The 15770-nt window shown below is 35.0% G+C and overlaps 1 protein-coding gene across 1 annotated transcript in view; it reads right to left on the bottom strand.

The window, feature by feature from the left end:
- The window catches only part of HAT1 (histone acetyltransferase 1), a 39619-nt gene continuing 24599 nt past the window's right edge, over positions 751-15770 (bottom strand). The window contains exons 9-11 of the mRNA XM_005675964.2: positions 10086-10237; positions 7364-7480; positions 751-1197 (exon numbers count right to left, since the gene is read on the bottom strand). Of these exons, the coding sequence (XP_005676021.1) occupies positions 1030-1197; positions 7364-7480; positions 10086-10237 (437 nt within the window). The 3' untranslated portion in view covers positions 751-1029. The remainder of the gene's footprint in view (positions 1198-7363; positions 7481-10085; positions 10238-15770) is intronic.

Below are 15770 nucleotides of genomic sequence, written 5' to 3'. Positions count from 1 at the left end.
GACAAGTTAGTGCTTGTCCAAGATGGGATTTTGCCTTGAGCATTGAACAAATCAGATTTTAAAAGTAAAGTTCAACTAAAAAAAAAAAGTAAAGTTCAACTTACATGCCATTTTTGATGTTACTGGCTTACTGGCACATGTTTTAAAAAAAAATCAAGGCTTTACTTCTAATGACTATCAAGCAACTTATTTAGTTCTACTTCGATAAAATAAGGACTATATTAAGCAATTTATCTTTTTTTTTCCCCCTTCTTAGACTTCAACATCTTGATAACCTTATATTAAATCACAACCTCATTTTACATATTTCAACAATAGTGTGTAAACTAGACTTTTGTTAACTGATTTGTATCTTACTATTTATAAAGCGTTTATAAACCTCCAATTAAAATAAATAAATTTATATTTTAAAAAATAAATAAAATGTTTATGGCAACTTCTGAATTATCTTCAATTAATATTTGGTGCCAAACATCTAGGTTTCAGGCTGTATTTAGTTTCCCTTCTCTCTCTTACCCATGCTACTCCTAACAAGTAGTTAATAGTTTATTTAAAACAGTTCTACTTTAAGAACATTTTCTACTTAGAAATATCACATAGCAAGACCAAGATTACTAGGAAGACATTAAAGAAATGTGTTAAAAGCTTAGAAGCAAAGTGTGGGAGGAATAATAAAAGCTTAAAACCTAAAGGTTTTTAACAAGATGGAAGAAGTTAATCATAAGTATTCAAGAATCATATCAGCACACATTAACATATCACAACTAAGCATTTATTACACTATTTAAGAAGGGAAGTAACTGCAGTGGTATTTCAGAAGCTATATCTTTTTTAATGTAATATATGCTCATAAACTCTAAACAGTATTTTAAAATATACAATCTCTCCAAAAGAAAATATTCAACTAAAGATAGATAACTTTTAATGTAAGCAAAATGTTACAAGATTTCTTAAAATTAAAGTCATCATCTGATTTTCACAACACATGTACAGAAATCTGCAAACTTTCTGTACAGAAAAGTATAACCTCTACTCTTGAGCGAGGCGTTCAATGACACGTCGATAGTCTTCCACGAGTTCCTGAAAGCTTTCTTCCAGCTGTTCATGTTGCATGCTTATTTCTATCTGGTTCATCTGGTTTGTCAGTTCTTCCGGTCTGAGACATTTTCTCATTTTAGCAAGATCTCTCTGTTTTTTCTAAGCCACAAACACAATTATTGGTTAGACTAAGAAAGCTGATATAAAAAAATATGTCTCCAATGTTAAAAATAATAATAGTAGGAAAATGCCCAAATCTATCCCATACCATTTTTAAGGAAGCCTAAACATAATGTTAACATGAATCACAAGCCCTCTAAAAAGAGGGTTCCAAAAGACATGGAATTTGTATCAATTAATGGTAAATATAGGTATGTGAGTGACAGCCCCCTCTCTAAAACATAATAAAGAACTGGCCAGTACAGATACTCAAATATTTCTTTAATAAATAAGGTACTGTAACTGAAGACAGACAACTGAAATTAAGTGCTATTATTTCATCGATTTAATCATTAATTACATTAATCTTAATTCCAAGCTGGCTTCTTCTGCCACTATTATTTCTGAGTTCCCTTACCCAGCAATGTATTTATGGACCACATATTAATTTTACCATAAACTGTTCGGAGAGTTTCAGGAAGATAAGCCAAAAACGGTCACACTTTAAAAAACAGTATTAACTACCATTTATTGAGTCTCTACTGTCTAGACATACATTATCTTATTAAACCCTCTCCATTTCACTGAGAAGGAAAACTACCATTTGTCAGGAAACTGAGATTTGCACCACCCTAAGAATCTGGTAACAACTTTTAGACAGGTCACTATCGGAACAATACGATTAGTATGCTGAGGATGGGACTGGAGGGGACCAAGTTAGCAGTTAGTTTAAGAATTCAAGAGATGATTTAAGCCTAGACCAAGTCTGCTTAGTAAGAGACTAAGCAGAGATGGAAGGTACAGAACAGATTTAGGGAAGAAAACATTGGATGATGTGGGGAAAGAATGCAGAATGACTTCCAAGATTCCTAGGTGGGTGGCAATATTGCATTATATAAAACACTGTAATATATGAAACTTTCATACATTTTCGACTTCCCTGGTAGCTCAGCTGGTAAAGAATCCACCTGAAATGCAGGAGACTCTGTTTCGATTCCTGGGTCATAAAGATCTGCTAGAGAAGGGATAGGCTCCCCACTCCAGTATTCTTGGCCTTCCCTGGTGGCTCAGACAATAAAGAATCTGCCTGCAATGCAGGAAACCTGGGTCCGATCCCTGGGTTGGGAAGATCCCCTAGAGAAGAAACAGCTACCCACTCCAGTATTCTGACCTGGAGAATTCCATGGACAGAGGAGCCTGCAGGCTACAGTCCACGGTAGCAAAGAGGTGGACACAACAGAGCGACTTTCACTTTCATACATTTTGGATAAACTGTTCTAGATTATATCCTCTTTCACCTAAGCATTTAATAAAGAGCTAACTTTATATAGAGATCAGAAATCACATATATTAACTCATGTAATCCTAAAAACTATGAGACAGGTACTATAACTTTCTTCAATTGATAAAGAAAAAAAAAGGTGCAGGTGTTAAAAATAACTTGTCATAGAGGCAGGCAGTAAGCCGAGAAGCCAGGATCCAACCCCTAATGATCTAATTAGAAGTCCGTATTCTGAATTCCATAACTGCCTACCAAATACAATTAAAAAAAAAAAACCCTGAAAACAGTATCTTAACTCCATCCTAAAAACTAATAAATGTCTCTCAAAGGAAACCCTAATAGTTTTGGAATATAAGACATGCAATGCTTCTCAAACTTAAATGTGCACAAAGATCAACTGGGAACCTTGTTAAAATTAAAATGCAGGTTCTCATTCAGTAGGTCTGGGGTGGGGTGAGAGTCTGAGGTTCTAAAAAGTGCTCCTGGATGATGTTAATGTTGCTGACTTAGTGTGTGAGTGTGTGTGTGTGTGTGTGGCTGCACTGCTTGGGGGATTCTTAGTTTGACAACCAGGGATTGAACCCATGGCCCCTGCAGTGGAAGCACAATCTTAATCACTGGATCATCAGAGAATTCCCAGTGTTGCTGATCTTCTAATCACATTGTGAATAGTAGTTCTAGAGAAATAATGAAAATTCAGATTTATTACTCCCAAGGCCTGGAAGGACAGTATATTCCTTACTCTTCAATCATGTGGATAATAAATGCTTTGTTTCTGCTGTGAAAGTTACTTTTTTTTTGCCAAGAGGCACAACTGCCTCTTGGCGGCACCCAAGTTAAGGAAATGGCTCAGGAACTAAAAGGTAACGCATCAAAAAATCATCATGGAATGTTATAAGAAAAACAATTATTCTTCTAAACTGCTAACCAGTTATAACATTTATAAAATAATCTAACCCCATTGCTTGAATATGCCTCCAATCATATTAAATTCTCGTATACCACAGAACCATCATTTCAATTCTTAAATATTCTTAACTATCAATTCTGCTACAAATAACCTACAGAATGAATCATGTGCCACTGACATACTGTTTTAAATTATTAACTTATTTTAAAACTCAACATTAAGAAAACTAAGATCATGGTATCTGATCCCATCATGGCAAACAGAAGAGGAAAAAGTGGAAACAGTGACAGATTTTATTTTTTTGGGCTCCAAAATCACTGAAGACAGTGACTGCAGCCCTGAAAGTAAAAGATGCTTGCTCCTTGGAAGGAAAACTATGACAAAACTAGACACTTTACTAAAAAGCAAAGACATCACTTTGCTGACAAATGTACAATGTAAGAACTGGACAATAAAGAAGGCTGAGCACTGAAGAACTGATGCTTTTAAACTGCGGTGCTAGAGAAGACTCTTGAGAGTCCCTTGGACTGCAAGATCAAACCAACCAATCCTAAAGGAAATCAACCCTGAAAATTCATTGCGAAGACTGATGCCAAAGCTGAAGCTCCAATACTTTGGCCACCTGATGTGAAGAGCTGACTCACTGGGAAAGACCCTGATGCTGGGAAAGACTGAAAGCAAAAGGAGAGGGAGGCAGCAGAGGATGAGATGGTTAGACAGCATCACTGACTCAATGGACATGAATCTGAGCAAACTCCAGGAGATAGCGAACAATAGGGTACCCTGGTGAACAGTCCATGGGGTCACAAAGAGTTAGGCACAACTTAGTGACTGAACAAAAACAACAGATCTCTTAAGAGTGTTTACTTCCCCAGTTTATCTCCCCCTTCACTGCCACCTTCAGTTTCACTGTCAGTTTTTCTCAGATTTATTGACATGGCAATACATCTCTGAATTAAGTTTAAGAGCTCTAAGTACCTAGGAATAAAAAATACATGTACTAGCTTTATGGAAAACTATGAAACTATTATAGAAGTTCCTCATGAGCATGTAAACTATGGTTCATTTTTTAAAATAAGTTATTTGAGCTATTTGTTTTACTGATTTTAATATTCCTAAAACTGTGTATGTATACTGCTTTGTATATGTAGGAAATATTATAAATTCATCTTTTAAACCGTGCTTAAAAAAAACTTAAAAAGCTAATTCCTTCATAGATTAAGGCTGTGGATAATTTTAATTAATGCAGAAAAATTAAAGATTATATTAGTGTCAGTTTATTTAAGGTCCAAAAAACAATCTCTTCTTGCCTAGTTTTCAGAGGTTCCAAGGAGGTTTACAAATATCTCAAAAATTCCACCACCTCTAAGAGTGCCTTAATTTCCATCTGCTCAACCAGTCTCTTTTGTGAACTACAGAAATAAGGTTCTTTTGCAAGAATTTGAATTAAAATATGCCTATGAAACAATATAAGAATTTAAATGCTAAAACCAAGCAGCTGCACCAACTTTTCTTTTTTCTTTAGTCAAATTGTTCAAATTTATCTTTTCTTGAACACCTGAAAATTACTTCTGTACTAAAGAATTTCTTTTTGTGCTTTTAAAATGATTCTAGTTAATACAAATTATTTTTATCCCTTCTTGGCACTGATACAAATAAATTATCAGTAAAGAACTTTTAAAGTAAGGTACAACTACTTCTAATATCTACCCAAAAAAATTTCTTAGTGGGACTAAACTGATATGGAAATTTAAGCCCTTAAAAAAAGGCAGCACAGAATTGGTGGACTGCTATCAATAAACAGTTCCATTCCTCCGTAATAACTTAAGACAATCTAAGTTACACTTTCTTATCATAAAATGTGTTAAAATATAACATAAATTCTAGATTCCAAACTTTCCCCATTTGGCATATAAAGATTTTTTAAAAATTCAAAATCACACTCAGTATTAAGCAATTTTACTTTATTCTTAAATATAATTTTGCATTTGAGAATGCTGTGATAGCACAGCACAGTATACAAGTATCAGCTTGGAATGACAAACTGGAGAAGACCATCTGCATACATTCAACAAAGGAATCTTCTAACTCTCCCCTTGCATATAGGGCATTCAACTATTTCTAGGCTTTTACCAAGTATGTGGTAGGTTTTCTATCACCCTGCAGCTATCAACCCAGATCAAGATTTCTTGGTTTTCTCAATGAGACAGAATACTGGATAACTAAACTCGTTAAAAATGGGATACTATAAATAGGGTTTGAGCACGTATCTAAAGAATTTAATATTTTGTATGAGTGCAAGGATGGTGATACCAATTTTGGCTGTTAAGAATTTAAATAGTTTAATAACCAGTTTTTGGTCATCTTTTAGAAAAGGTGAACTTGCTAGACAGGTGAGGATACTTTAATAATATTAAAAAAATCATTATTCTTAAGCGTAGACAATACTTGCTTTTATGAACTACAGATATTCCCATTATTTGGTGTAACTTCATGACTGCTATTTATACTTAGAAATCATCTTTTATTTGCTGCATCTGCCTATATAAAATATCACAAGTATCTGAGATACATAATTTAATAAATTACTAAAAGTTTTAATACTCTTAAATGTTGTCATTGCTAACATCTAATTATATTGTTCTATATGCCCCATTTCATCATAAAGAAATTTTCCAGCTAACAAGTTAATATTAAAGATGAAAATCTTTGGAAAGTACCATTTCTACCAATTTTCTGAAGTTTTCTGAGTTGACAAGCATAAAGACTGATAAAGAATAAAATGTTATTTCTGACAAATTTTGGGGAATAGTTGTTATAATTTATTACAACCTGTTATATGCAGATGGTAGTTCCTAAGTTGGAAAATCAATGAAATTAAGTATTCCATTAATTGCTTAATGAAATGGCACTATGAAAAAAAATATATGAATTCCAGACACAAGGATTTATATATCAGGCAAATAATTATTTTTATATTCAGAATGTGCTATATTTAGAATTATAATAAATTAGGAAATAGTTACATTGCAAACAAGATGTGATAAAGGAAAAAAGCTGAGATTCAACAAGTAGTGCAACCCTATATACCATTAACACTCAAAAGACTGGCTCTATAAAGCAGAATATATGATAAATAAAATGGATTAACTTAGAAAAATCATAAAAATCATAACTATGCACTTGATATATTTACTCATTATTAACTGACTTTCTCCTTAAACCTTAAGACAGATCCAAATTTGTCATTCATGTTCCCAACTATGGTGCTGTATAAGCCTCTAGGTATAGTACATACAAATGCAGCACTCAGTAATTAGTTGTTAAATAAATGAATATTCTCTCCAATCAGATTACTGCCCAACTACAAGAATCACAAATCTTCCTCCACACAAGTGCATGGACAATATCTACCTTAATAATGGCCAAAAGATGAGGAGGCCAGACCTGATCTAGGAGGGGAATATTTTTGAGTTAAAGGAAAATAAAGGAAATGAAAAAAAAGCAGGGGGTAAAGGAGCAAGAACAATGACAAAACAGGTAAACAACACTAAGTTGCGATGTCAGCTATGGTCAAGTACAGGGGTTACAAAAAGCAACCAAGGCCATATTTAGGAAGAAAGAAGCAAATGTAAGCAGAATATAGGGACAAATAAAACAATGGAAAAAAAAACAAGATAATCTGTTAGGGAAGATTCTGGGCATTCAGTTTTTTAAAAGATGCATACAAATAAAAAAATAACCACGAGTAAACTATCCTTGGGATTAGTTTTTAAGTGAATGGGAACATCTATAGTTTACACTGGAAAATTATGACAGGGAGAATTCTTATAACTAACTGGAAGAATATTTTCACTTCTGTAAAGTTAATTTAGCAGAATGATTTGGACTCTCCCACACATTGGTATTTGCTAGATAGTCTTCATTTTCAACAGTGACAAGAATATAATGTTTAAGACTCTTCAAAGTCCTACCTTATATGGGCTAATTAGTCTTCTTTTAATATCCAGTCTATAGCTTCTGTATTGTTCAGCATCACTCATGTCAGTTACCAGTAGTCGAAGAATTTCATAAACCCGTCTAGCATGTTGCTAATAAACCAAAGAAGAACATGAACATTTCAAATTCCAAATAGTAACACTCTCCCAAAAGAACACATCATATATTGAATACCTGCCAGAGGCCAGAAATTGTGCTTGGTGCCAGACAAAAAGCAATAAAAGATAGTCTCTGCCCTCAAGAAGGCAAGTAGTCTACTGTGTAACACAAATGAATGAGGTATGGTTAATTTCATGATAGAAATGTGCACAGGACACTTCAGCAGCACAGCCTGAGAATGGGGGAACAATGTTAGAAGAGGATTCCTGGGGGAATAAAACCTGAGTGAATCTTAGAGGAAAGGGAGCATGCTGCTCTTAAAACAGGGCAGGGCACTATATGTGTGTGCATGTCTCACGTACACACGTGCAGAAGTAGTTTGACACTGCTGGGACACAAATGAAAATGGTAGCGAAAGAAGGGTAAGGAGACCAATCAGAAAGCTCAGTTATTAAATGAGGCAAAAGATGATGATGGTATTAACTGAGACAGCACAAACAATAATACTAAGGGGACAAGAATTCTAGAAATAAAGAGGAGGAAGACTGTGGAGGAGGGTATGGAATGACAGTGAGATTTTCACAGAGTAGGAGAGATTTAGGAGCCAAGAGAACATATAAATCTGAAGAAAATTCTAGACCAAGGACAAGGATTTAAGCAATATCAATATAGAGTTTAAACCTTAAGACTGGTTAATGGTTAAGACAGTCCAAGGAAAACACACACAGTGAAGACAGGGGTGTGTGTGTGGGGAGGGGAGGTCAGAAGCCTGCAGTACAGTGCCAGTTAATGAGCAGACAAAAACAGTCAAGAAAAATATGCGAAAAATCAGGAAGCTGTGGTAGGCCTATAATTTTCCTATTTCTGTCATTTCACTTATTTATTGGGAGTGAGGAAGAGGTCAGGTATACATAGGTTAAGATAATACTGAAATTTCTGGAAAAAACACCTGAACTGAGCCTGAAAAATGTACTACCTGGCCAGGCAAAGATGAAGAAACTGGAGAAGGGGGTATCAGGGCAAAGGGAATAGTTGATATACAGGTACATAAAAGGAGTAACTCTTGCCTGGAGAATCCCATGGACGGAGGAGCCTGGTAGGCTGCAGTCCATGAGGTCGCTAAGAATCGGACACGACTGAGCAACTTCACTTTCACTTTTCACTTTCATGCATTGGAGAAGGGAATGGCAACCCACTCCAGTGTTCCTGCCTGGAGAATCCCAAGGACGGCGGAGCCTGGTGGGCTGCCGTCTATGGGGTCGCACAGAGTCGGACACGACTGAAGCGACTTAGCAGCAGCAGCAAAAGGAGTAAAGCTGTAGCACAGTTGGGAAACGGCAAGAGGTTCAGCAGAGCCAAAGCATGTGGGAAAGCGGGAGGAAGCTGAGGCGAGCAAGGCAGGCACGGGCCAGATGATGCTGGTGTCTGTATGCCATACTGAGGAGCTTTAATCTCAGTAATAATGTGTTCATATTCTCTTTCTCTTGAAAGCTGAGCTATTAAATAAATTCTAGTTAATTAAAGGTTTAATACAGTCTGAGATATAAATTATTTCTAAATCTTAAAACCATGAACCCATTAAAGTGTTTTTATGCAGGAGAAGATGGAAAGTTTCAATTCAAATTGTTTGCTGAAGGTCAGTGACCAGTGAACGTTTGGCATAGTTTTGGACCTCAGGAGGAAAATCTGGATTACAGATGTTAACAGATGAGCTCTCTCAGGCAGAATTAAGTAGAATGAGAAAAAATGAGGATTGGATAAAAAAACTCGGGAAGAATTGTATTTAGGGAGCATAGAAAAATGTAGAAGCCGGTGAAAGATAAGCACGGTGGTTCACTGAAAAGCTAGGAACTGCAGTGCCTTAGAAGCCAGGGGAGGGGAGGTCAACGGCACCAAGTACTAGTCCTCATTACTGGAATACTCTTCATCCCTCATACTTTTGTATTCCAAAACCTACCCATTGTTCAAGGCTTAGATCAAATGTATTCCCACTATGAAATATTTTATTTCTTGCTAACATAAATATAATAATTTCCTCTGAATTCCTACATTATTTGTCTGTACTTAAGATATTTATTACTTTAAAATCCAAACAAATACATCTAGAAGTATAAAAAGTGAAAATTATATGTTTTATTCTAATCCTCCTCCCATCAATATAGTCTCCAGGGGCACTAACTACTTTACCAGTTTAAATAAACATTTTCTTGTTATACTTAATGCAGCCATGAAGTCAATTATCTTTCCATTCTATTAATGAGAAAATTGAGGCACAAGGAAGTAAACTAAATTGCCCTAAGAGCAAGTGGTAAAGCCAGATTTGATCCTGGCCAATCTGGCCTCAGGGCCTGTATTTTTTTTTTCTTTTTCTTTTTTGGCATGTGGGATCTCAGTTCCCTGACCAGAGATCAAACCCATGCCTGCTGCAGTGGAAATGCGGTCTTAACCACTGAACCACCAGGCAGGTCCCAGGGCCTGTATTCTTAACCACTGCTACTTCCTACACATGTATTCTAAATGTATTTGCAACGTTTAAATTATGTACTTTAATGATTTTTTTCAAAATTTAAATGCTTTCCTTCTACAGAATAAAAATACCTTATTTATTTTGAACTTCTGTTGAGCCTCTATTGCCATATCTTCACTGAATCCTTGCATTAACTTTTCCCGGGAAAAACAGGGCAAATCTTGACAAAACTTCACAAGCACAAAGTCTCTCAATTTCACATAGCTTTTGGATGGATCTTCCGCTAAAGAAAGAAAGCAGAATAACATTTCCCTTACCCAGCATAATTTATTCATCATCTGCAACCTCAGTATACACACTAACCTTGGAAAGGCAAAAATTCTTCAATGAATTATATAATACAAAAGTTATAATATGAAAGATTATAAATCAAATAATAGCACTACCATCTTTGTCAAATAAAGTTATAATCTGTTTGCAAATAATACATATATATTATTTGTGAAATTAGAAACTACTCCTTTTCAAATATAATTTATTAATTTATTTTATTTTACAATATTGTATTGATGTTGCCATACACTGACATGAATCTGCCACAGGTGTACATGTGTTCCCCATCCTGAACCCCCCTCCCACCTCCCTCCCCATCCCATCCCTCTGGGTCATCCCAGTGCACCAGCCCCAAGCACCCTGTATCATGCATCAAACCTGGACTGGCGATTTGTTTCATATATGTTTCAATGCCATTCTCCCATTAAATATAAATTTTTGACATGTTGTGGTCATATGTACCTTAGTTTCATTTTCAGTTAAAGCAGCTGTATACACAAGAGATTCAAGTTTGGATAATCAATTCCAAAAGCCATTTTCTGATAGCTAAGGGTTCCAAAGCTAAGTTTATAACTCCCTTATTTTAATCTAAGAAACTTCAAAGTCTTCTATGCTTCTTTAACCTAATTAAAAAAAAAAGTTCTTCCTTTTACAAAACACTCTTTTTCATTTAGAGAATATGATTTTGATTCTTTCTTGATTGCATCTGAGTAGCATAGGTCTTCCTTTACGTTTGTCTATGTTATCTACATTAGACTGAGTAGTGGATAGGGAAGATACCAAAACATACAGGCAGAAAAAACACTGCATAGTCAGAGAATGAGTGTGAGTCCCAGTTCTGTCATTCATAGATGAAGGACTTTAGGCAAATTATCTCATTTCTCTGAGCCCTCATTTTCTAATTAGTAGATGGTATAAACAAAGAATGTTGAAGTCTGAGCTAGCTCATGGGTCATAAAACAGTTTTGTTACAGTATCAATTCTCTACCAACTGTTCAATGCAATCCTATCAAAATCCCAGCTGGCTTTTTTTATTGCAGAAATTAACAAACTCATCCTAAAATTGATATGCAAGAAAATCAGAATAGCCAAAACAACCTTGAAAAAAGAACAAAAGTTAGAGGACTCACATTTCCTAATTTCAAAATTTACTCCAAAGCTACAGTAATCAAGACTGTGATACCAGTATAAAGATGGACATGTAGGTCAATGGGACTGAGTTGAGAGTTTAAAATAAACCCATACATTTTTGGTCCATTCATTTCTGAGAAGGGTGCCTTGACAATTCAATGAGGGAAAGAATAGTCTTTTAACAAATGGTATTTGGACAACTGGATCTCCATAAGCAAAAAGAATGAAGTTGGTTGGCCCCCCTTTCCTCACACAGTACACAAAAATTAACTCAAAACAGATCATAGACCTAAATGAAAATAGAGGAGTAAACCTTCAAGACCTTTGGTTAAGCAATGGTTTCTTAGATAACAGAACCAGAAGCACAAGCAACTAAGGAAAAAGTAGATAAACAGGGCTATATAAAAATTTATAACTTTTGTGCTTCAAGTGATTTTAAGAAAATTACAAGATAACTTAGAGATGGGATAAAATATTCCCAAGTCATATATATATGTAACTGTAACCAGACTTTCTATATAAAAACTTTGTAATTCAATAAGAAAAGGTCAAATACCCACCACCCAATTAGAAAATGGGCAAAAAATCTAAATAGGAATTTCTCAAGATGATATAAATACATACAGTAAGCACATGAAAGGATGTTTAACATTATTAGCCAAAGGGAAATGCAAATCAAAACCACAATGAAATATCATTTCTTGTCCACTAGGATGACGAGAATAAAAAAGACAATAACAAGAATCAGCAAAGATGTGGGTAAACTGAAATCCTCATCTACTTGCTGGTGGAAATATAAAATGGCACAGCCATTTTGGAAAACATTCTGGTGTTTCTTTAAAAGGGGAAACACAGTTACCAGATTTTCCACCATTTCCACTCTTAGGTATGTACCGAAGAGATATGAAAACACAAGTCCACACAAAAAACTGTACACGAATATTTATAATACCATTATTTAGAAGAGCCAAAAAGTAGAAACCACCCAAATATCCATCAACTGCCGAATGGATTAATAAAATATAATATATTCATACAATGGAATAGTATTTGGCAATAAAGTACTAATGGATGCTCAAGGATGAACCTTGAAAACATTATGCCAAGTGAAAGAAGTCAATCATTCTATTGTACGATTCCAATGTCTAAAAGAGGCAAATCTACAGAGACAAAAAATAGATTAATGGCTATGTAGCACTGGTGGGGGGTTGAAAGGGTAGGGAAATAAAGAGGAAAGAAGTGACTGCTAATGAGGACTGGGTTTCTTTTTGGGAGAATGAAATACTCCAAAATTAGGTTAAGGTGATGGCTGTACTGTAAACATGTTTTTGAAAAACTGAACACTTTAAATAAGAGAACTGTATGACATGTTAATGATATCACAATAAAATTTTTATTAAAAAAAACCAGTCTGAGCTAACGGTAATGTTTTATGATTGAGTCATTCATTCATTCAATCTATATGTACTAAATACTGTGTTTATACTTCTATGCAGCACTTCATATACATGTAATTATTAAGTAACATTATATGACTATGGCTTTAAGGTGGTAAAGTGAAATTCTGTCATGGCATCGGTTTGGTATGAAATTGAGATTAGGAATATACAGAAAATGAAATCAACAGTAAACCAAATAACAAATGCAGACCTACAGAAAATCACCAAATAAACATAACACTGTAATTAGTTACTTTGTCTAATTCTTCAGCCTCTTCCTTATTAATCTAGTCACATCATGCAGTTATACAAGTCACCCAGAAACATGAAGGACATTCTGATTCCTTTCCTATGTGCTGCCACCAGTGTTTTTTTTTTCAACTACTACAATAACCTCCTTGTTTTCCTCACTTGTACTCTGCAGCTTTATAAAGTGTAAAATGGATCGACACAAACCTAAATTAAAACCATTCAAGTATACCAATGTAACTGTAATGTGTGTCTCAAAGAAAGGGAAGAGAGAGAACAGCTGAGGAAATACTGGCCAAAAACTTTCCAAATTTGATGAAAAAATTTTTATCTATACATCCAGGAAACTCAACAAGCTTCAATTAGGAAAAACATAATGTTACGTATCTAAACACATCATAATCAAACTTCAACGTGAACTGAATGAAATGAAAGCACAATTTATGAAAATTTATATGATCAGTAAAACCAGTACTTGTATTTATATAATAATATTTAAGTATTATTTAGGTAGCTATATTAGAAAAAAAGGACATCAAATCAATAACCTAAGTTTCAATCTTAACTAGAAAGAGTAAATTAATCTCAAAGCAATAAGAAGAAAATAATAAAAGTTAAAGTGGAAATCAATGAGGTAGAAAACAAAACAAAAATTTTAATGAAAACACACCAAAACAATTCTGAAAAAGAACACAATGGACTTTCATTTCCCGATTTCAAAACTCAACATAAAGGTCGAGGCTCTGCTACCACTGGAGCCATGACGCCCCCAGAGAGCAAAAGCAAGGCCACCAAGGCTGGGCGAGGCGGCATTTCAGTCCCAAAGAGATCAGCAAACCCACGCTCACTGATGGTGAGTTTGCAGCAACCAGCCCTAGTCTGTGTTGTCTAGATGCTCACGGAGAGCAGGACGGTCTTCTGGGAGTGTGTGCCTCTGGGTCCCTGAGGCCCCACTTCTCTGCTCCATTCCCACCCACCTGGCCAAGGCCAATACCCATTTCTAACTCTACTCATCAATCGTTTGAAGAACTGTCGGTTTAGTTTACAGCCCCCTGGCAAAACAGGCTCCACAAATTCAACTTATGCATTTAACAGGCTAAACTTGACATTGCTGTTAAGGCAAAACAAAAAAAAAAACCTCAGTAAGAAAACTACAATAAAAATGTCAAGACAGTATGGTTCCAGCAGCACTACAGACACAGATAATTCAAGAGTCCAGAAACAAAATCTTTTACGTTTACGGTCAACCTATTTTGAACAAAGGTACCAAGGCAATTCAATAGAGGAAAGGATAGTCTTTTTAGCAAACTGCTGGAAAAACTGTATGATCACATATAAAGAAGATTAATTCAGAAACTTTCCGCACATAATGCACAAACTTTACCTCAAAACGGATCACAGATCTCAATACAAGAGACTGGGGATGGGGACTGACTGGGGACAGACATGAGGGAATCTTTTTATGGTGACAGAAATATTGTAAAACAGGCCACAAAACTAGGCAAGTATACTAAAAATACTGAACTATATATACACTTAAAATGGATGAATTTAATGGTATGGAAATCAGACCTCAACAAAGCTGCTTTAATGAAATCTCTACTAAGTGACAAACTCTTAAGCAAGCATCTCTTGAAAAAAATGTTTTTGAAGTGTTAATAGCGACGCACATGCTTATCCACGTCTACCTGTCTCTGAACTGGTTTAGAAAAAAAGAACTGTGTTGCTAATACCAGTATAAAATAAAATTTAGTATGGGTGAAAGCTTAAGTATCTTAAGTAACTAACATCCCCTCAGAATTTTAGGGGAAAACACATCAAAGGTAAGAGAATTACAGTTGAGAAAAATCTAAAAAAATTCACACCACATTCTTATCTCTAATTTTCATATAAATTAAAAACTTGTGTAAAAAAAATTTCCACTCAGGTTTAAATAAGCCATTATAGACTAACAATATTTTGTTTGTAGTTTCATATTAGTATAAGTGGCCAAGTCACCACTCCAACTTTAAGCACTTTAACTAAAGGTGTCAGCCTGAAAATGAACCTAAAATGACAACACCCATTAATTTGTGACATCCTTCAACTGCTCTGTTTCTATGCTACATAAGCGATGCATTTAAAAGACGAAATCTGCTTGGATATAAATTGATAGTTATACATGGGCTCAAAGCTTGAGTTTTTCCCCCAAGTTAAATATATCATCTACCAACATTAATACTCTTCTATCATTTAGAAAAACACTCTTTTAACTCTTCATATTACAAAACATTTACAGATAAAATTCTAAAAAGCCATGTAACATATTCCAGTACTACATGGAATAGTTAAAGAACAGATTTAATTAACTCTTAACATACACTGATAGGTTAATAACACTGATATATAGCCTAGGATCAATTTCGACTGTCAAACGCAACTCTCTTTGCAATTCAGGAATAAATCATTGATTCTATATGTAAGGTCATACAACCAAGATGTGTTAAAACGCTGTGTATCTTATGATACTGACATCCTCAAAAGGAAAAATGGCACATGATATAAAGATCTGTTTTCCAGTATTTTACTTTAAGTGCTAAAAAAAGGGAATTCTCTTGCAGTTCAGTTGTTAGAACTTGACAGTCTCACTGCCAGGGCCAAAGTTAGATCCCTGGTCTGGGAAAT

Source organism: Capra hircus, chromosome 2, assembly GCF_001704415.2.
Source record: "Capra hircus breed San Clemente chromosome 2, ASM170441v1, whole genome shotgun sequence".
Lineage (NCBI taxonomy): Eukaryota > Metazoa > Chordata > Mammalia > Artiodactyla > Bovidae > Capra > Capra hircus.
The sequence above is the reverse complement of the archived record's forward strand: the minus strand, read 5'-3'. Positions and strand labels throughout refer to the sequence as shown.